This window comes from Myiozetetes cayanensis, unplaced genomic scaffold (assembly GCF_022539395.1).
Source record: "Myiozetetes cayanensis isolate MyiCay16 unplaced genomic scaffold, myiCay2020 scf19, whole genome shotgun sequence".
Taxonomy (NCBI): domain Eukaryota; kingdom Metazoa; phylum Chordata; class Aves; order Passeriformes; family Tyrannidae; genus Myiozetetes; species Myiozetetes cayanensis.
The window spans coordinates 14,187,795-14,210,330 of NW_026087400.1; the positions used below are offsets into that span (position 1 = coordinate 14,187,795).

General features: G+C 46.7%; 1 protein-coding gene across 1 annotated transcript; it reads right to left on the reverse strand.

Annotated features, from left to right (window-relative positions):
- Positions 1 to 188: 188 nt before the first annotated feature.
- On the reverse strand, positions 189 to 17,033 carry PIGU (phosphatidylinositol glycan anchor biosynthesis class U). Its single transcript, XM_050313991.1, has 12 exons — positions 16,877 to 17,033; positions 15,354 to 15,418; positions 14,030 to 14,089; positions 13,033 to 13,095; positions 11,744 to 11,853; positions 10,027 to 10,127; positions 7,984 to 8,081; positions 6,738 to 6,892; positions 6,092 to 6,235; positions 5,150 to 5,274; positions 3,128 to 3,270; positions 189 to 1,835 (listed from the first exon to the last, which is right to left on the reverse strand). Exons 1-12 carry the CDS (start codon positions 17,004 to 17,006, stop codon positions 1,722 to 1,724), a joined length of 1,308 nt encoding a protein of 435 aa, XP_050169948.1. The 5' UTR covers positions 17,007 to 17,033; the 3' UTR covers positions 189 to 1,721.
- Between the last annotated feature and the right edge of the window lie 5,503 nt (positions 17,034 to 22,536).

Consider the following 22,536-nt stretch of genomic DNA (forward strand, 5'->3'; position numbering starts at 1 on the left):
CTTCCCTAAAGCCAGGGAGTTTTCAGCCTGTCTTAGAGACCTCTGTTTGCTTTTTGGTCACTTGCTTTCCCACCCAAGTCCTGTATTTGCTTTCAAGTCCCCTCCTGACCCCTCCACGTACCCCTCAGTGCCTCCCAGAGCCCCCACTCCCCCTCTGGCTCCCCCCCGTAACCACAGGTTATCAAAACTTGTGTTCAAAACTTGCACAGTTTATTATGCTCCTTGCCATGCCCCTCGGGCAGCTCAGCAGCCCAGGTTCCCTTTGCCCCTCCCTGTGCCCTGGGGCTGCCCTGCCTGGGGCTGAGCTCGGGGGCTGAGCTGGGCTCGGCTCCACCCCCACAAAGCGCTGACAGCAGTGCAGTAAGGCAAAAGTGTTAACTGTCCAGAAAGAAAGATCCGTTTACACACCTGCCTGGGCACCTCCATCTCAGCTGCCCGGTACCAGCTGCGGTTTCCCTGTCACACTCCCAACCCTTCGGATGCCCCATGGGATCAGTGGGACGCTGCAGGTGCTGTCACACTGTGGTCACCACGTCCCAGGGCCACCACAGCCAGCAGAGCCCGGCGGCTTCACCCTGGAGGGTCACATTCAGGGGTGAGCAGCAGCAGCTCCGAGGTGAGCAGGTCTGAGCACAGAGAGGGGAGCAGGGAGGACAAAGGGACGCTGATTTCAGGGAGCCTCCACACACAGCCACGAGCCCACAGCAAGGGGGACCAGAGAAGTGCACATCCACGAGTGTTAAGCAGCTGTGGAACACGAGGAACCCAACAATACCAGCAGTGACTGAGGCTCCTCCTGGATTTGGTCTGGGGCCTTACAGGGAGATTGTGACCCTCCCTGGTCCCTAGTCCAGGCTGCTGCCTTGAGTGGCCACAGCAGCACAGTGTGAGCCTGGCACTGCCAGGCTTTGTCACCCAACAGAAACCGGGAGCAGTGGGACTCCATCTCCTCAGGAGTATTTCTTTTGAGACCTGCAATGCCTCTGTGCGTGGTCCTAACATGGAAATGTCTGTGTTGCTCCAGTGGGATAGAGCAGTTACCCAGTGCCCTCCCCCCGGCTCCTGCTTCCACCCCAACTCCAGTTCTCACTTGTGTTTGAGTGCCGAGGTTACCACCTGTGGCACCAGCTCCATTTGTCCTCCTTCCAACAGGTCATTATCCTTGGTCACCCATCTCTTTCACAGCACCCACTGTACCTGAGCACGTGGGATTTTTCCAGATCCTACAGCAGTAGGACCACCAAGAAATGGCTTCCACAGCCCGGGCTCGGGCACCAGGTACCCAGAGATTGCCTCGTGCCAAGCAGGAGTTTTACTAGTCAAAGCAGTGAAGGGGAAGGTTCCAGGAGAAGCAAACATCTCCAAGAAGCAGTGATGCAAAAGTAAACAGTTCACAGTCTGAGCTCCTCCTGGACCCTCGTGGCTTTAGCTCAGACACTCTCCAGTTCCTGCTGGGCTGCCCAGAGTTCATGGCTGAGGTCGCAGTGAAAAGCACAGCTGAGGGGAGGGAGATGCTCCAACAGAGGCACCGCAGCTCTTACAGTCTCTGTGCTGAGCCCACAGCTCAGCAGGATATTCCCAGAACCTCAGCCCTTTCTTTCAGTAGGTATCATCCCCAAAGTCAGACCTCATTCAGGGAAACTTCCCCACCCACCCCAGATACCCCAAGCTCTGCATGTTCCTCATAGTGGTCCATGTCCCAGGGAAAGGTGGGCAAATCCTTATTTCAGAACCAGCATGGCCTCTGTCCCATCCTGCCTTGTCAAGTGCAGTCCATGAGTGAGGTAGTATTCACGCCGGAGGAAGGCATAGAAATAATCCGAGATGAGCAGGATCTGTGGAGGGAGATGTTCAGACACATCAGTGGTGCTTCAGACCAAGGAATAAAGAGGGTGTAATCTGTGTAAGGGGTATAAGCAGTTCCTAGGCTGTCCAGCAAGCTCCACCAGAGGAGCTGAACTACTGACAGGCCCTGTCAGTGCAGGTGATTTTACTTTTAACTAAACTTCTCTGCAGATGTCTGAATGGGAAAAGAAAGAGCTGAGGTTGGTGGGGATGAGGGATAGGTCTTTCTCATAAGGAAATCAGAAATGATATTTTTGCTCTGTTTGCATTTACACAGAGCACAAGACCTTGCAGGATCTGCTGACTTCCTCAGGTAGAAAATAAAATCCTCTTAGAATATTGACGCCTGGCATCTCTAATTAAAGTTTTATTATTTCTTTCATTCCATAGCAAGACATGTAGTTAGGGAGCTAATGAACCACTCCCAATTTCCAATCAGCCCCTCTCAGCAGTATCTCCATTCTCCCTCTCACTCCTTGGAGTTTTTTTTGGCTTTTACCAAATGGGTATTTTCCCCATTTATCAAGGGGTTGGGGATATACAAGTGGGTAATTTTCAGCCCCTGGCCAAACTGCTCCCCTGGCTTTAGGAGAAGCAGACAAGCATAAATGGCTGAGGCACACTCAAAATAAAGGCAACTTTAACATGAAATGAACATTCTGCTCACCCATACGTGAAACTGTCCCAGGGCTCAGGGACATGACAAGCAGCACAGAGGAAGGACTTACAAAAGGTTGTAGCACCTGTGAACACTCAGTTCCATTCTTCAAGGGTGCCTAAGGCCAGTGGCAGTCATGTATCCAGAACAGCCTCGAGAAAGGCAGGGAGGGCAAGCCCTGGCATCGCTGCGACCCTACACATGCCCCTAAGCCCACAGCTGGTGCCATGTCCCTGTGCATGGGCTGCTCTCATTTGCCTGTTTTCTGGCCCCACTGCTGCTGCCCCGAGGCTTTTCCATTCCCCCTCTTACTCTCCTTCTCCATTCACGTGTGCTGTGCTCTGCCATACTGAGATGCTCTTCCTCTGCTATCAGCAACAGAGCATGGAACCTGCAGCACAGTCTGGCTGGATTATTAAACTACAGCTCAAATACCACCAGAACTCTTTCCCAGTAGTGTGCCAGAGCGTGAGGAGCAGGTAGATTCCAGGAGGAGAGCCAGGAAGCTGCTATGCAGGACCACAGAGAGAGCCAGCCACGTCCTGCAGAACTCACTGTGGCTGACAGGCCACCCCATCCAGCTCCCCACCTGCAGCGCAGCCTCGATGGCCTCGCTTTACTGACCTGCCCTATGTTGAAAGTCAGTGTGATGGCATAATAAAAATTAGAGTTGGCACTTCCTGCATAAATCCATAGATGCCACAGAACGGGGAACAGGAAGGAGCAGAAGATGAGCACACAGGACAGGATGAAGATGTTCCGGAGGACTGCAAAAGAAAACCAAGCTGTTAAAAGAATGTATTATTGAGCAGCCATGCTCACACAACCAGCAGCGGTATTTAGGGTGTGTGCAGGGGGTGAGAGGCACTTGCCAACACATACTTCTCTCCAATAATCTTTCACAATTTGCTCTAATAACTTCCTGGGTAGCTTTTATAAGAAATCCACTATATTTCTCTTTAAAATAAATACTTCTGCCTTTGCTTCAATGTGAAATTCTCCCTTGTAGCTCTTTCCTTCTAGGTCCTGCTTCCAAACACTCTTCCTCGGATATTTTGGCTTTTTGGTGTCTACACTACAACAACCAGCAGAACGGAGAGGGGCCTTTCCAGCAGCATCACAATTCGGAGAGCAAGCCACGTCAATCCACAGCCTCATCAAGCTGATGACAAAGGAAAAAATGAACCCGTGGGCCATAAGAAAAGAGAGATTTTCCTTGGGAGTTGGTAAGGAAATGAAAGCTCCATAAAAGGAGGAAACTCCTACAGGCCAAATGCATTAACAAACATGACCTTGGGAGGTGCACATGTGGCCAAAATCCATCAGTCTGCCAGAGTATGTGTCAGGTGGACAAAATACAAGCACAACCTTGTCTAAAAGAGCTGGGAACTACTAGACCAGAAGTGATTTTGTTTTCTGTGAACTGCTTATGCCTATCCTTCGGCAGCAGTGTTGTAATCCATCCTGCACTTGTGCTGCTGGTGCTTGGCTACAGTTCAGTCAGTGCCCCTGAAGGAGACTAAAGACTCCCCATCACTCTGCAGCTGAAGGCAGCTGATGTTTTAAGAGCATTGTCACATCCAAACATTTCACACCTCTTTTAAACTTCTTGGTCAGTAGGTCTGGTCACACACGCTGGGGTGGAAGTGTGTGACAGATGACTGTCTCTCTCACTGGATGCTTGGAATGTGCAACTGAACTACACTGAGGGAGGACTTCTCAGAAGTACATCACCTGCTACAACTGCAATGTGTTCAGGGGCAGCCTGGGGCTTCCTGCCCTGTCTGATCACAGCTGCTTTGGCCCCAGCTCTCCTGAGTCTGAAACCTGGAGCAGAAGATCTCAAAAGCTGACCCCTGCTTATGTCTCCTACAACAGGCAGGTGAGCTGCCCATGAACACACTTGGCCTGGCTTGGAGAAGGCTGCAGTAAAAGGCCTGGACAACCTGGCAGGGTTGGTCAAACCAGCTGGTTTAAGCAAGAAACACCAGTAAAAACATAGCACTTCCAAATCTCCCCAGGGTGATTTTCAGGAGACTGAGCCTGAAAACCCTCAGGCAACTCTCTGGTGATTTCAAGAGTTCAAAAGGGTCTTTAAGCAGCATTTAAGAAAAACTGGACAACTGCTCGGAGTAGTTCAGTTACTTTCACTCAAAGCAAACAAGCAGATGCAAAACAAAGAACCACTGCAAGGTGCAGCATTTTAAGGCTAGGGGACTCAACAGTTGCAGGAGCACTGTTCAAATTACACAGCCTTAAATGGGAGTGAAACATGTGGACGATGGATGCACTTCAAATAAGCCATATCCATTGTACAGGACTGTGAAAGGCTTTTATAAAAAAGTTAATCTTCAGAACAACTTGGAGAGAGGGGGAAGATATTCATAAGGTACTCCTTAGTAGAAATAAGGAGTACTCCTTACTACCCTTAGAAGACAAGGTACTTCTTGACCAATTTCAACCCTAGTCCTAAAGACATGTTAGGGGCTGTATCATCTGAAAAAAAAATAATAAAGCCTCCTTCCAGCCATCCCAAGGAGGCCATGAGAGCCTGTGGGCAAGGGCCTGGTTTGGTTTAGTGGTGACAATTATTTTGCAGGCCCTTTCCCATTCCAGATAAGGAATAACCAAGCACAAAGGACTTACATCTGTAAAGGTGGCTCCAGACTGGAAGGAAGGCCATGTACAGTGCAACGTCTCCCACAGTGGGATAGGACTTGAAGATGGAAATGATGGCGATCTGGACAAACATGAAGAACATGGGGTGCTCCCTGGAAGGGAAAAGAAACAAAGGGTAAGAGGATGCAGCAGGTCTCTGGGAACTGGAAATAAGCACGGGCAAGGGTGCAGATGTGCCGTGGGAGCACACCTCCCATGGAGGAGACTCTGTGGGGCTCACACGCCTGTTCTCTCCAGACAAGACTCTGAGTGCCGAGTGGGGCAGATGGAGCTGCTCTGCAGAGTAGCAGTGTCAGGGGAGGCACATCTGGCCACTGCCCTCACCCAGAAACCGTGGGCCTCACTCAACACACGTTTATACCACCAGTCACCTGCACTGCTCCTCCCCAGCTCTGCCTTACTCACCAAACGCAATCAGCATTTCCCCTCTGACGGTGATTTGGAGAAGCCCAGAGTTATCTCACTGGTACACCATGATGTCTGTATCCATTTCATGGGAAAACATTCCATTCACTGAGAGTCCAGGTGTGTTAATGGGTGTTTTTAGCAGAAAGGTTAACGTTGTCAGTACAGTCAGCCCCAAATTGTCACTTTTTTTCTGACAAAGAACTCCAAGTTCCAGTCAGGAGTTCTTGCTTTCTGACTACACTGGTTTATGCTGGCAGGGAGCAGGCACCTCTACAGCCTCAATTTCTGCTCTCTCTTTTGATGCTTGCAACACATTTTGCTATTGAAGAGACCAAGTCTATTGAAGAGGAACAGACACTGAAACTATGGGATATGAGGAGGGCAGACCCTCTTAAAAATCTTTTTCGGGTTTGCAGATAGAGACATCTGACTCCAGCATTATAAGGTCCCACTGGACAACTTAGGAGTTACAAAAGTAGCAGAGAACACATTCATACTTACTTTAGCTTTATTGCCAAGGGAATGGTGTAGAAGAACACATTGATTTGAAACACACATACGAAGAAAAGACTGAAGTGTTCAAACATCTCTGCAAAGAAGTACCAGAAAAGGCCAATATTGGGTGTCAGATCTGGAACAGAAAGGCTGAAATTTGAAAAGAAAAGTCATGGTAAATTTTTAAATGGTTGTTTTCCACTGCCCTGCTTCTGTTACATTAATTAATCATTTTATGCTACTGGATGAAGGACCTAAATTGTAAACCTATGGAAGAGAAAACAAAGGGGTGACAAAATGTGGAGAGCAGGTTTAAATCCTCTGGTGAATCCTTCCCAATGCCCCAGCAGGATTTAAACCATTCCAAACCAGACATTTCTCCAGAGACAAAAATTTCACAGCTACCATGTAGCTCAACAGTGAAATCTATTTCTGATCAACTCAGTGAAAAACACCTCCTGTCTTTAACTTTTGCTGTTGATTAACAGAAGTTGGCTGCTCTCCTCCACATATTCTTTCTTTTATTGCATTGCCAGTAAATCACAGATCTCACACTTCTTGGGTCAGGCAGTGGGGCACTTGTGTGATGGACAAGAAACAACATGAGGGGGGAGCCAGACAGAACACCACCAGTAAGAATCTTTATACTCACATAAACCCGTAAACAGATGGGATAAAATCCCAGGAGTTGAGGAGGAAGAAGGAGAGGCAGATGATCACCACCAGGCTGCACAGGTACAGGGATGCATACTGCATGGTGTAGAGCCAGAAGCTTTTGCTTTTCAGTTTGATGGGTATGAACTGACGCTAAAAGTGAAACAGAAGCACCTTGTCAGGGGGAGAGTCACAAGAAAGCCTGAGTGTCCAGCACATCATCTGAAATCCATCAAAGAAACCATCAAACACTGGCACCAGGGCACTGGAAGGAACAGCCCTCAAGTACAGTTTGCTTGATGTTCTTCACTCTGGCCAACTAAGTCGTTGCACGTGTTTCCAGAACTGTGCTTGACAACCCAGCAGCAAAGCTGGTGATTTCTCCTTGCAGTCGTGTCTCATTCTCCTGCACTCTGTGTACAATGTACACACAGCTCCTCAGAGCTACACTTGTATCTGACATGTCTGCAATACTGCACTGCTGCCTGTCTCCTACTGCATGAACCCATTCAACAGGCTGACTGAAAGCCCTGCTCCATGATCCACCATCCCGTGGTGATGGTCTCCACCACCCGGCTTGGCACTCCTGCTCTGCTAAAAATCAGGGAAAGAATATGCTGTAATGAACCTGTAGTTAAGATTAGCTATAAAAATCATCATCAGAAGCAACCAAGAAAGACTGGTGAAACACACAACAGCAGGATTTCAGAACATCAGGAATAACAAAAATGATCTCAAAGTGACTTGTGAAGTGGGCTCTGCTGGGGGTCACAGCCTCACCTTGCTCCCACACTAGAACTAAATTAGCAAGGTGAGCCCTGCTGGAATTCGGGGGTCCTGTTAACGGAGAGGGAGAAAGAACAACCAGTCTTTCACAAGCACATGCCTTTTGCCACTAAACCCCAAATCAGCATTTCTGAGTTTGAGCAATTCAAACACACAGCTCCTCATGCTAACACAGCTCAGGGATCTGTGTCGGTGCAAAGGAACTTCAGCTCTGAACCCCTCATTTCTATTCACATGACACAAAGAATAGGACTCAATTTGGGCAAGTTCTGTAGGTGACTTCCTGCTCCCTTCTCTCCACTCACAGGCATTCCCATTAAGGTTTCAAACTTGCCATGGCTTGAGGACAGTCACTTTTCCTGAAACTCTGCATTTGCCTGGCTCCCCTCTCAATACCCAAGGACTGTCCCTGAACAGCTACAAGAAGACAATGGGTACCAAAGTTAGAAGTCACCTACCTGCAGAAGGTAAAGAAGGGCTGGAGCAAACAGTGTGAGAGGGTAGAGTGACTGGTATGTTGCTAAGGCCAGGAACACAGCACTGAGGAAGGCACTACCTGCAAAGACAAAACATGTTCATTTGTAAGGAACATTTACTATTAACAGCCATACAGACAGGAAGTCCAAATGGGAAGAAATACAAAACCAACTGCAGGGGATTCACAGTTATCAGGACACCACTTAAAGGATCTTTTAGCAGAATGTATCCTGGAGAGTGTCCTCTTGTTAACTACATTTTGAATGGAGAATGACTGATTCCACATGAAGGAACCACTGACTGGTTTGTATCTCCTGGCATTCACATACAGAAAGAGATCAATGTAATTCAGTCTATATAAAGACCATGCTGGCTGCTGTTAATGTCATATCTGCATGTCAGAGCTGTTACACTGGGCATGCTGGATAACCTCAACACCAGAATGTGTCAGGGCCTCAGCAAAGCTCTGAGCCAGAGAGCAAGAGAAAGTCTGCAGCTGAAGAAATGAAGTGGCATTAGCCAAAACTGAGGCACAGAAAGGATCAGCACAGCTCTCACAAGTGGTTTCAAATATATGAATGCTTTCACTGAAGCAGCTTTATTTGAGGTGTCTCAGGCTGAGCTCAGTGTTGAATACTTACATTTCCCACCTGCCAACATCAGAAATCAAGTCCAAAAGGTCCCAAGTTAAACAACAAAAATACAAGCCTGGTTACAGCTACAGACTAGATGGAAGGAATCCATAAAAATGCAGCTTAGACAGGAAGAATCCTAACTCAGTACACTGGCCCAACTGCCAGCCTGACATCACACACTCAGAGAGCTTCTCTCTGTCTCACCTTTGAAAGAGAAAATAGAGGGTTACCTGGTGATGAGCCTTCTCCACTCTCCAACTACACTCTCCTGACAGAAACCTCCCTGTCCTCTACTTTATTGAGTGCTCAATTCCGCACAGATCTAAAGAATTGATTCCCAGAAATCAGAGTCATAGCCTGATATCCTCTTTGTCCACTTTAAAGCCCAGATGGCCACATTCCCAGTCAGGGAGAAACCACAAGAGACAGCCACTACAGTTTTGTCTATGACCAAAGTACTGGTCTTAGGGTACCCGTGACCAGTTAAAAATCCGTTTAACTAAACAGACCCCACAGGTTTGCTATTGCAAATATTTTTTAAATGGAAGTCCCTCCTGACTCAACCGGCCAATAATGAGAGGAAAACTTCCTTTTGGGAACACTAATAAAGACCATCTATATCAGCTTTTTTTCACAGTGCCTGGGTCTGGGCCCTGCTGGAGACGAGATCAGAGTGACCTTTCCTCTAGTCCAGCAGAGAACTCCTAAAATTAGGTGACTAGTACAAATCACATATGCTAAAAGATTTTAGCACTGGAGAGTCATAAAAGAAACAGAAAGCTGGTGTTATGTACGAGATGAATGAAACAGTTACTCTGACATAATCTATTCAGCTGTGCTGGTACAGGCCTTTGGTTACTGCTTCTGTTTCCCCAAAGCTCAATTAGTGAATTTCAAACCACATTTACAACTGTGAATGAAAGCCAAATCACAGCTGCAGGCAAATGTTTGCTTTTGAACGAAAGTTCCCAGATAAACTTTGAAAATAAATTGTGCACAACACTTTAAGTGCATATTCATGTACAAAAAAAGAGCAACAGAGCATTATGTCCTCCAATACACAGACCCAGAGCATTATGTCCTCCAATACACAGACACATTTCTTCCTGAACAGAAAACTATTTGAAGCTATCCAGGAAAATGAGTCAGTTTTTAGAGATGAAACTCCCGGGTGCACTGAGGTTAAAGTAAGTTTTCACTTAACTATAAAGTCTCTTGATCTCATGATTTCAGGTAGAACTCTGACTTTGCTCCAGTCCTGTTTCTGCTGGGTTTCACTGAGATCTTTGTAGCAACCTTATCTGTAAAATTCCACCTGGATTTAATTTTTGCTACATTTACAATCTTCCTAGAAAGTCATAAAGAACCCTTTTTTCTTTGTTGTGTTACCTTTTATTGTAGCTAAAATGAAGAATGCAATGACAGAGTTGTTGATGGCGGAGGTGGACTTTGCCACACAAGACATCACAGAGTAGGGGTTTAACAGGTAGCTGAAAAAGAGCAAAGCTCAGGTTACATGCAAAGGAGACAGCATCTAATTAAAGAGATGTTCAAAATAAAAACAGATGCACTTTATTTACAGTTGGGATCCTCTCATCAGCAAATTAACTCAGCTGAACAGGTTCTTCAATCTGGAGCAAAACCCAGACCTTTGGATTGCAGCCCTGGACACACTGGCCACAGGGAGTCTACTGCAGAAAGGAGAGTTGGGAAGACCTCCAAAATGCAAGTTCCAGCCTAGAAACCAACTACCAAAAGTGTTTCTTGCTTTGCAGAAACATTGTATATTTATTCAGCCAGATCTAAGATTATTGGGTCCAGAGCAAACTTTTTCTGCTACTCACATCTACTCTGAAGAAGTACAAGGTAAGATGGAAAAAAATTCTGAGACTGGAGTAGAGTTTCCCCCAATCCAAGTGCACCAGTCTCCTGCTGTGGCAGAGCAATCATTTATATTCACTGTGGCCCAATGTGAGCACAAAACCCACCAGCTATTCAAGTTTGTCACATTTCAACTGCATTTATAGAAAGAGGGCATACTCTGAACACCTTTACCCTCCAGAATGCAGCCACACTCCAGCTGGCAAGGATGCCAGCTGCCTTTGGAAGCAAGAACTACAGTAATTTCATTTAACTAGGTTCAGAGCAAGAGAAAGGTTTGGAAGGACTACCAATACAATAAGCTAATACAATAACCTGAATGTACCCATCAGCTTTGCTAATAACTAAATTAATCATCAGAGTGAGTAGACAGGGCTAATGATTTCCTAATTGTCTCTTTGTATTTTCCTACTTCTCTGAGCTTCAGTCTGTCTTTTTCAGTGTTTTTACAGGGCCAGCCTACAGCAAGACAGGTACAATTTAATGCCAGCTTTGCTGTGGTAACGAGCAAAACAGACTGCAATTTACCCATTCTACCCTTCTTGCCATAGGGAATTTGACATTTAAATAAATTCATGAGAAAATGAGAAAAAATAAAACCTTATCTAATGGAGAACTCTCTCTGACACAGAATAATTCAGATAATTTCTCTGTGTCAAAACACCAATAAAAAAAATTCTTTAACAGTAGGTATCTTGCTTGTATGTGATTTATTTTAGTTGAAATCTTCTGAAATAAGAAAATGTTTAGTATACAGGGGAACACCAAGACATGAAATTATTAAGATGGCAACCTGAAAATATCTTTGAACCTTAAAAAGCAATTTGGGATATTCAGCTTGTGATATTCAGCATGCATTTTGTCCAACTGCTCAAAAATTCTAATTTTTCTGAAAAGACACCATTTGGAAGGCATAGAATCAATTTTGGTAACATTAGCATACAAGTAAAATAAATGGGGATGTGACCTGTGCAGACACAACATTCTTGCAAACAAATTAATGACCTTATGCTGTTGAGCCTTTCTTGGAGGATCTGAGTAAATTCACTTGCTGGCAATAAACATGTGCAAATGCATCTGCTTTTCACTTTCTAGCTGAGTATTCAGGGCCAATAGGAAATTCAGAATTTCCGGGGGAAAAAAAACAACCTTCAAGACCCAAATGAGAAAAATAAAACCCAAAGGGAGCTGAGGAACCAAAGCAGCCCCCAAGAGCAATACTTACAACAGTGCTACCTTGAGGGGGATGTAGTGCATCTCCATGGGTGTCTGGATGAGCTCAGCCACATCTGGTGCATACTTATCCAGCTCTATTAGGAGCTTCTGCTTTTTGAACTGAACAAGGGAGAATGATCAAAGACTGTCAGGAGAGGAAAGCCACGGTTTCATATTACTTGTGTAATTCTATTTCATATTACTCAGTCAATTACTTGGGGTTTCTATTACTGCAGAGCATACCCGAGCCTCAAGTGTGAGCCAAAACTTGAATCATGTGAGGAGTTGTAGAAACAGAGCAAAACACCCTCTCCTTTCCCAAATACTCAACAACTGAAGTGAGACTCAAGAGAAGGCAGATGTCTACTTATTTGAACTTAGTTACCTGTGTCTAGTTCTTGACACAGCTGACAGTGAATTCACCACACTAGAGTTGAATACTCTCAATCTTCCTAATGCCAGTCTGGATCTCTAATGAAAAGCTGACCTTTTAAAATTCACTGTTCAACACACAAGCCACTGAAACCCCAAGACTCAGAAGTATGCAGTCTTTGTTATTTTGAAGATGGATACCTCTAGACTAAATCTCTCTTTCAACTATCTTGTTCTATGAGGCTCTCCATGGAGACAAGAGAGAAATTTGAAATCTGAATCTATGGAACTATGTCATGGTGAGACAGGAAGACAGAGATGCTGGCAACAATTTCTCAACAAGCAAGTAACTCACATGTGGGATTTTTACATGTCTGCATTTCTACTGTGAGTTATTTCTTCAACCTCAGAGGACAAGGAACAAGCACATAGCTGGATGGGAGACCACACAGATGCTGTAGAAAATGTAGCCTCCCTGTTGATGCTGATAGTGAATCCCTGCCCCTCTGGAATTGCTGAGAGCACAGCACTGCTTACACAAAATGTTCTTTGAGCTACTTATGAGAAAGAGCTGGGAGGAATCATTCACCTCCAAATACACATAATTTGAAGGGAACGAGTAATACTTGGTGTCAGACTCTCACCATGCTCACTAGAATGATTTATGTCACCTCAGCATCCTCGGACGTTTTATTTCTTCTTTTACACATTTCTAGTCTGTGTATTACTTCATGCTGTGTACAAAGAGACCCTCTCCAAGGTAAAACATTCAGGCTGTAGAAGATTGTACACTACTGTGATCCTCATTCACATGCAGTGCGTGTTTCATACGATAATAGTGCCACAACAAAACTTAAAACACCTCAGTTGTTTATCACATTGAGTCCTCATGTTTGTTTATCATTAAAACATGATCAGTTAGCTTACCACAACTTTGTTGAAGTCCTGGATGGCCAAGTAAAGGGCAACAGCAGTTAGCACATCAGTTATCTAAAAAAGCAAGGGATAGACAGACTGATTGTAAGCAAAATAAAGAAATGGAGGAAAAGATATTGGTCAGTAGTGAATAAGGAGGCTAATCTGACTCAGCTTATGGGAAGAAGATGCAAGTTTTAAAAACACTGGATTGCTGATTTGTACAGTGCCCTCACACACCACGGGTTCACCTTGCAAGCATGAACTGTACCAAATACTTACAAAACAAGAGAGTGGGGAATTAAGAGGAAAGAAATTGAAGCAAGTGAGGGTGATGAGAGAATCACTGGTCTAGTTGGAGCACAGGCAACGCTGGGGCAGTGCCCAGCTGGTTAAACCCCTCTGGCCATTAATCCAGCAGTGCCTTGAGCTGTCCTAAACTTCTGAGGCAGCAGCACAGTCATCTGAACAACCAGCACTAGCCCAGGGCAGAAGGCTGTTATCTCTGCACAAGCCCTGCCTGGCAGGGACATGGGGACAGAGCTCCACTGGGTGCCATGTGCAGCCAGTTATAGGATTTCTGTCCTGAACTATGCAGAACTTGGAGAACAATTTACAAGAGACATTTGGAGGATGTACCCATTTATGCTCTTTGAAGGCAGAGGGTTTAGTGAGAAACAGCAGCGTAAGGATTAGGCTGGGAGGACAAAGTATTTTGTTACCTGTAAGAGGTAACCTTTGAAATCTGAAATAAAATGACACCTTCCTATCCCTCTGTGGGGATACTTATCTAGGCAAGAACTCACAAAAAAGAAGGAATATGTACAAGAAGTGAAGAGCCTGAATAGTGGGTTTGTACAGGCAAAGCTGTCTTTCTAATTAAATGTGAGCTCAGCAGGAATCTGAGCTGCAGGGAGGATGAAGGTCCCCGATTCCTGCAGGACTGAAAGTCACACTCAGCATTTCCCTGAAAGGGGCCTTTCAAGAGGAGCTTTCCAGGAGCACTTACCATGAACACCAGTTCAGCATATTCAATCAGGAAGTGAAAGAGATAGATTATCAGTGGGGTCTAAAAGAGAATGGAAGGGAAATTCACATCAAATACTGTCCAAATAAAATACATCATTAATTTGATGAGAAAAACTTTGTACTACAAGACACTGCCAAAAGTAATTTTCTTTGGCCTCTTCTCCAACACTGGTATTCAGAGCTAAGTGATTATTCAAAGCACTTTTGCTGGCCTTATTCCTTGCAGAGTCCTCAATACACTTTATTAAAGACACCATCAACTTTGAAAGTTGTATTCTATTCCAACTTTTCAATTCTGCTACTAGTGAGAGACTTACAATAGAAAGCATAAAAAAACCAGCTTTAGAAAATGATTTTTTTTCCTATAGAATCTATTTTTTTCAGGATGTCTGCAGGTACTTTTGAAAGATTTCCTGCATAGCTGATTTCACCGCTGAGCCTGTTGTTTAGATGAATGTTGTATAATGTGAAAATAAGAAAGATGTTAAAAATATAAAGCAGTAGGATTACAGTCCTATTAGTCCTCCCACAGCTTTTCCCTTCTAGAGTAAGAGGAAAAGTATGTTTCTGAATTATTCCTATTGCACAAAAGCTCAATCTGGAAATAATATATTTACATGCTGTAAATTCAGTCTTCATTGTGAGAAAATAGATTTCTTTTAAAATACTTTATAAATAATGTCTAAATAAGCATGGGAAAGTATTTCACAGTCTGGGAGAAAACTGTATCTAGAGAAGGAGAATTTATTGAAAAGAAACCAGTTTTCAGAAGGATACAAAGTACCCAGGTGACACTGTGTGTGAGTGTTCCTTCACATCAGTAAGACCACTTGAGCAAACAAACCCCCACAGGTGCTTAAGTCAAAATGCCTCATTCCTCATTAGGATTGAGGCATTTTCAAGATGAGGAATAAATAAACTGCATGCTGGTGCTAGTCTTAATATTTCTGCAAATGCAGAAACTCCAGCTACTGTTACCCAGTGCACGGTATCAGACTCACAGTGACAGTGTCTCCCTGCTCCAGCTTCTGTCCACAGAAACATCTGCATGTGAACACAATGTTTCCCTTATTACAGAGCTCCCCTGCCTCAGACTTTCTATGTGCAGTAGCAAATATTGTGATATCTATCACCTGCACAGAGAGATACTCTGTGATTAACTGCATTTCCTCATGCTGCTCACAACTATTGCACAATAACTACATGAGCTGAGGTTCTCTAAAGCCTTTGGGACAAGACAGGCCGTGAGCTGCAAGACCTGTGCCACTTGACTATCCCATTTAAAACAAAGCATGCAAACCAACCTCATGAAAAATAGCTCCAGAATACGGCGAGACCCCTAAATCCAGCAGAGCCAATCCTTCGACCACTGAAACACAGACAAAACACCTGCGTTAGAACCCTTTGATGTGGGAAGGGAGAGATCTCACGATGGCAAAACTGCAGCTTTTAAAACACCCACACATTCCTGCATAGGCACTCATAACCTATTTATTTGTTTCAGCTAAAAATGTTCTAGCTGAAATGTTTTACACTGAACTCTATATATAAATCCCATGTATGATATTGCCTGATTTTAAGTCACCTATTTGGTGACACGTGACATCTATGATGGAAAAAGACTTAATTCTATGAGAATAAATCACAACATAATATAGAATTTGAACTGTTTTCTCTCATTAGATGTAGAGAGGCCTAAAATGTCCAAAATTACAATGGAAGAACAGAAATGAACACATATCACCATGCAAAGCTGAAAGGTTTATCTGTTGTTGAAAATTCCTTGTTGAAAATACATTTTACAGCCTTAATCTGCCTCCCTCAAGATCATGGAATTACAGCTTGCCCTGCAATGCATGCACATGCTTTTCCATAGGATCTTCACCTTCCTGAGCACAAAGGTTCCCTGGGGCTGAGCAGGGTGTGCAGTGAAAGGAGCCAAGGGAAACGGGTCCATTTGCTCAGAGGGAAAAGGAGATTGCAAGAAGCAATAGGAGGCCTCAGTTCAGTGAAATGCTGGACAAGTAGATTCTGGCTGCCACAAACTCCCTGTGTGGTGACAGCCCAGACTTTGAAGTGACCTTAAGTGGTCTCCTTACTACCTAGATGCCTACCTTGATGGTCTAAGGCAAGATTAAAAAGTTCAGTTGTGTGAAGTGCTTCATACAGAGGAGCAGAGGCCTCAGGTCATGAAATGTATCTGTACTCTTAACCTTTATTACTCTGAGCCATTCTTTTCCACCCCAGAACTGCAAATACTTTTACCTGTATAATAGCTGGGTATTATTTCCTCGAAGGGATGTCTTTTAAATGAATTAAGGTTCCTAACAGGTTTAGAAGCTACAGACATGAATGTCACTGAAGAGCCCCAATTACCCTGTACCTCAGCCTTCAGAAGAGAATTTGAATCGTGTTGGTAGCTGACTGACCCCGGAACACGACAGCAGCCCTGCAGGGACCGGGAGCCGCGCAGTGGCACTCACACCGAGACACGATGTCTGTGCAGAGACAGCCCCACCACAGCGGCTCGGTCGAGGCTGCTGGAACCCCACGCGTGACACAAGCGGTGTGTCCACCCACGTGTGCCCAGCGCAGCCCGGCCCGCCGCCGGCCCCGCGCCCCTCGCACCGGGCACGGCTGCCCGGGGCCTTTCCCTGCAGCTCCGGTTCGGGCCCGGACGAGCGGGGCTCGGCCCTGCCCGGGGCACAGCCCGGTGCTGTCCCCGCGGGGCCGCTCACGGCGCGGCGCCCGGCCGGGGCCAGGCCCTGCCCGCCCGGCGCGGGGGTCCCGCCGCCCGGCCCCTCGGCGGAGTCTCGCCGGGGCTCACCTCGCTTCCAGGCGTTCAGCGGGGACGCCACCTCGACGCGCTCGGCGATGAAGGCGGCGAGGCTGGAGCGGAAGAGCGCGGCGCGGACCGTGACGGCCGCCAGCACCACCAGCACCAAGGGGGCCGCCATGCCTGCGCGCGCCCCGCCGCCCGTAGTTCCCGGGCGGCGCCGGGGAACGCGCCGCCAATGCACGGCCCGCCCGCACACACTACATGTCCCGGCAGGCACCGCGCCGCCGCCTCCCACCACCGCTCGGGGCTACGGCGGCAGCAGGGGGATTAACTTAGCCGGAGCGCGAAGGCCGCGGTGAGCGCGGGTCCCGGGCGGGGGTCCCGCTCCCCTCAGCCGTGCCCGGCGCTGCCGCTCCTCGGCCCCACCACAGTCCTGTGGCTGTCCTCGAGTGCCATCGGCTCCTCCCGGCACGCTCCTCCCGCCCGCGGGTCCGAGGTGCCTGTGGGTGGCGGCGCTGCCCCGGAGCCCCTGTCCGTGTGGGTGCTCAGCCTGCCCGGCGGGGCAGGGCGGGGGCTGCGGGCGGGGTGGACGGGGCGGTTCGGTGCCTTCTGAGCTGTGTGGGAAGCCCCCCGTTCTTCACTTCCCCGGGTGTTCACAGGGCCGTGTCCTGTGCCCGCCTTGGCTGCCGCTCCTCGGCCGTGTCCGTGCCGGTGTCTGGGAGGCGGCGGGGGCTGCGCCGGGCGGGCTCTGGGCACTCTAAGACTCTCAGTCCGAGTGGTTTCCATAGCTCCAGAGTCCCGCGCAGACTTTCACACTCTGCCTTCCCACCTGTGCTTTCCTGCTGTTCTCCAACAACTGTTTCTTCGTCCTCCTCTTTGGGTATGTACAGCCCATTCACACAAACTTGCACAGAAACAGCCTTTACAACACTTCATCTGGGTGGAGACAAATGGAAGGAAGATGTGACAGTCTTAAAAAATTGAGGGACAGAAGGAAAACACATTTCATATGGTATGTGAGGATAACAATTTTTCATGTAATTAAAAATAGGATTTGCTGAGTGTCCTGGAGTTGCCACTGAAAAGAGCTGGATAACGTCCAAGTCACAACATTTACATTGGATTTACGCAGCTTCGGAGCTGTAGTGTAGAGCTACACCCACCTGCAGAAATGGAGAAAGGCTGAATGCCTCTGTGACACAGTCCCTAAAAGCCTGGGTGACCCAACCTATACTGTCCCCAGGACTGGAGGGACAGGTGGGTTTGGGTGGTAAGTCACATGCACTTTTTGGACCAAGGTCACGGCTGCTTAGAACAGCACGAGTCCCTTCATGCTACAAAACCGGCTTCAAATGGTCCCAGCAGTGTTTCCTACCGTGCTCACTGCCTTGCTGGGGTTCAGCTGCTGCCTTTGCAGGGCTTTCCTCGAGTGTGGTCCTGTGCACTGCCACGGGACAACAGATCTGGCCTTGAAGCCATAAGGGGACAGCAGGCTCTGCACTGAGGCACGGGTTGTGCTGGTAAAGCTGATTTCTTGTGGTGTGCCACTGGCTGGCCCTGGGACCTCGTGGCCCCAGCACCGACTAGGCCTGGCACATCCTTTCATAAATCAGGGTGTATTCATTCAAGTTAATTCATTTGTGCAGGCATCTCTAAATAGAAACCCAGAAATGCTGATTCTTCTTCTTTGCAGCTGTTAACAGCATTCTCTTGAGTTTTCTGATCAGAAATGCTTTTTTTTCCAACACTGATCGCTCTCCTAGTGACAGTTCTTATCCAAAGGAATTGACAGCTGTTGCCTGCGATTGCTGCTTTGTTGAATAATTGACATACAGTTCTGTGGCAAAAGCTGCACTGCTCTGAGATGCTGATTTTGACAATCTGAGCTGTGCCGTGTGCTTTCCAGCACCACCTGGGAAGATTCAGATAATCTCCAACGTCAGCAGGAATTGGATGTGAATCATGCCACTACAGTTGTTCTGTGTTTAATTGGAGTGCAAAGCCAACTAAAGAGAAAGGTCGAAGAATAATTCATGACAAATGCAACAATTCTTTCTGGAGCATAGGTTTACTCCAATGTTTTTCCAGGTAGAGATCCTGGGGCTGGCACTGAAGTTCCTAAGCTAATTCACATATTCAACCCCCTCAAAGCATCAAATGTGTAGGGCAAATATGAGAGGGTTCAGTGCCAGTGTCTGCATATCTATCTACAGACTGACACTGGTTTGGGGGATCAGAGCTGGCCTTTAAGGAGTTGCAGTAGGCACACACACACTGTGGTGCTGCCTTTTGTCTGGCAGGAACTTCTGGAGCCACTTTCAGCCAAATGAGACTCAGAAATTTAAAATCCTCAGGGTTCCTACAAGCTTTGTAAAAATCAGGGGAAGGTTGAAGAGACCCAAACTGGGGTGGGTTTTGAACAGGCAGTAGTTTGAGATCTGGCAGCGTGTGCTGTGCAGTGCCGTGCAGCTCCAAGTCAGGCAGGACAGTCGGCTGCTTTCTGAGCAGCAGTGAAGGGGGAGGAAGGGATGATGACAGAACAGAGAAGAGGTCTTGGAGCTATCAGAGAATTATACTGAGCTGAACAGAGACTTCCAGCAGCGAGCTGAAAGGACACAAACCAGAAAACTGTGAGGACACTTTGGCTTGCTTAGTTCATGCAATTTTTTTTTTCCCTCAGAGGCATAAATCTGATCTCCTGTGTCCTGGTGTTTACCCCAAACCGATGGTAGTTTTTGCAGCACTGGAGTTTTATCTGCTGTCCTTCCTTCTTGAAATTCCTTGGCTCTGCAAGTGATCTGGTAGGACCACGCACAGAGGGCTTGATGTACCGAGCAGTTTAAGCAGCTGCAGTGTGAGTGTCTCCTGCTGTGGTACCACCAGAGTACGGCAGAGGGGTGGCAAAGTGGCTGTTGGTCCACACAGGGAGCAGCAAAGGCAGTTTTGATGGGACCTTTGCACTGCCTGCCCTGCAGCCTCCAGATTTTGTTACCTAACAAAAAAGTACAGATCTAATGGAGACAAAAAGGCAGTTGGGAGCTGCTGCTGGAAGCTTCTGTGCTCCATTGATTGCGTTGCCTGTGTGGGGCACCCACGCTGATCATTTAGGTGATGAATGCAACCTGGGAATGTTGCATCACAGAATTTCATGAAACACTCTGTTTAAGACTGAGCCAGTTCAGGGATGATTCATCTTTGTTCCTGCAAATAGATGCTGGTTTGGGAACTTTTTGTGTGCCCTGCTGGAATTATGCAAGGGTGATATTTTTTGGGGTAAACAAGCCACTCCCTTTCTAGCCTCACTGTACAAAATAGGTGTTCTGATTCCTGAGGCATCCTACAGTCCTTCCTGGCAGCTCTTCCAATCTAGTGCAGTCCTTTTCCATTTGGGAGACCACAACTCTGTGTATTATTCTAAGATCTCATCAGGGCCCTGTGCAATGGCTTACAAAGCTCAGAGATGCCTCCTATTCCTGTGGGATATATCCCACCTCATCCCCATGTCCCAGAAGGATAATCTTCACCCACCATTTATTTTGGCCAAGCTGTCATGATTTGTTTCCCTTCAGACAATCACTTCAGTGCTACGCTGTGTTCTCCTCTTCTACAGACCTTGCACAGCAGTATTTGCAACGTAGTTACTACGGGTCCTCACTGGTTTCGGTTTTCCTGGGAAGTCCTGAATTACATACTCTATCTCATGTCCTGGGGTCCTTTATTTATAAATACTAGAGTTGCTTTTGCCTCTTCTTTTCCAAGTTGTCTTCTGTTGGAGTTTATTGGCTAGAACACCCGCCAGCTTTTGGTTTTGCCAATGAAAAAATTCATATGACTTTAATTTGTGTGGGCTATGTGAGTCTTCATTACTTCTTTTCTTCGGCGTTCTAAAAGCTGCTGTTAAATTGAAGGGTGTTGCTGTTTTTATAAATTGATGGGAGAAAGGTGCTTGCCTTTTATTTACTAGCTTGGCAAACAAAAGATTTTCCTAGCAGGCTGGAATAGCAGTGCTGTAGGTATCTTCCACTCTTTCTGCTGCTGACTGACAGAAAACAGCATGAGGTTTGTGGTCTTTTATGGAGGTTAGCAGTGGTCTGGATAAAAAAAAAATGGAACCTGAGTGATCAGCTTTTCTTCTTTAGCTTCAGAGAGAGGAGAGAATAAACTGCACTTCAGATATCCGTGAGTAGCTTCATGTGCCAGGAACTTCCTTTACGTGACAGACAGATTTCTTTGTAAGAAAGGAAACCAGCTTTTCTCAGCCCCTAGAAAGATTGTATTTCTGCTTTGAACATTTTCCAGAGTGAGTTTTAAATGGCAATGAAAAAAAAAAAAAATAGCCAAAGAGGAAAGCTTTAATTCCTGCCAGCTAACTTAAACTAACTAATCATCTAGTGGAAGATCATCATCTACACAAGGGAGAGGTGGGCTTGTCCAGAGAGCTAAAAACTGACTTCAGACGTCCCTCCTAGGTGGGGAAGGGATGAGCTGATAATGTGAGCTGAACACCAAAGCTCTAGACAGCTGAAGTTAGGCAAGAGGAATCAAAAAGATCTGACGAACAACACTGATAAGCTTTTGGGCATTGGCTAAACCATTCTTCTTGACAGCAGCATCTTAAAAATGGGCTGTCCCATCAGCTGGCATGGGCTTTGTTGTCATTCCACTTGGCCTACTCAGGGCTGCACCCCCTGGGTGTGTGATCAGCTCCCAGTAAGAACATCATGATGGCCCTGGCACCCTTCTGCTGGGCAGGTCCCTGCAAAAATCCTGTGCTGGGTTGTGGTGATGGTTATTCATATCAGATTTGTAGGGGTTTGTGGATCTGGTTCTTGGTTTCACCTCTCACCCTGAGAGTATCTGCCTGACAGAGTGACCTGTTTTGCACCTTTCTTGGCAAGGCTGAGGAAAGACCAGAGGGTAAATAGATCTTGCAGACCACTGGTCTTTTTTAATATGATGAGAAACACTTCAGGTGAGCTGTTTTAACAGGTCAGTATTTCAGCAGGGCTTTATTTTCCCATAGAATTACTCAGTTGGAAGGTTTGAGAACAATCTTTGATGCCCACGGGTGGGGCAGCCAAGGGCTCCGTGCAGGCTGTAACAGCCTGCGCTGTGATCGGTCACACCTCCTGTGCTTATCAGGGCCACAGACCCACGTGCACAGCCCCCTGCCCTGTCAGGGTGTCCCCCAGCTGGGCTAGAGGGAAGGAGAAGGGAAAGGAGGAGCGGAGGGACCGTACAGGATGTGTGCACTGCCAAGCTGACAGTACTCATTTCTGAGTCAACATGATTTTCTTCATTCGCAAGGAACTCAGTGAAAGAACTGAAGCCAACAGGGTGTGAAGGATGGAAAAGCAGCTGTTAAAACTAGATGTCCTTTTCCTTTGCTTTGTTCACTCGACATGAGGAATGGGAACAGGCAGATTAGGGAACTCGGAGAACATGCTGTGCACCTGGAAGCTTGTCAGCTTTTCCCAGTCAAATCTAACCCAACTTGTTTGCCTCCATCAGGAATCTGCTGTGCAATCAGATGGGAAAGAAGTGAAAAGGGATCTATCTGTGCATTACCAAGACTTTGCAAACTAGTGCTTGCCCAGGTCGCTCCTCTCCACCTCCCTCTGTATTTCTGTTCTCTTCTCACATGATCATTTCCAACTGCATTGCCAGTTGCAGGAGCAGGGTCATTTTCCCTGCCAGACCAGTGCCAT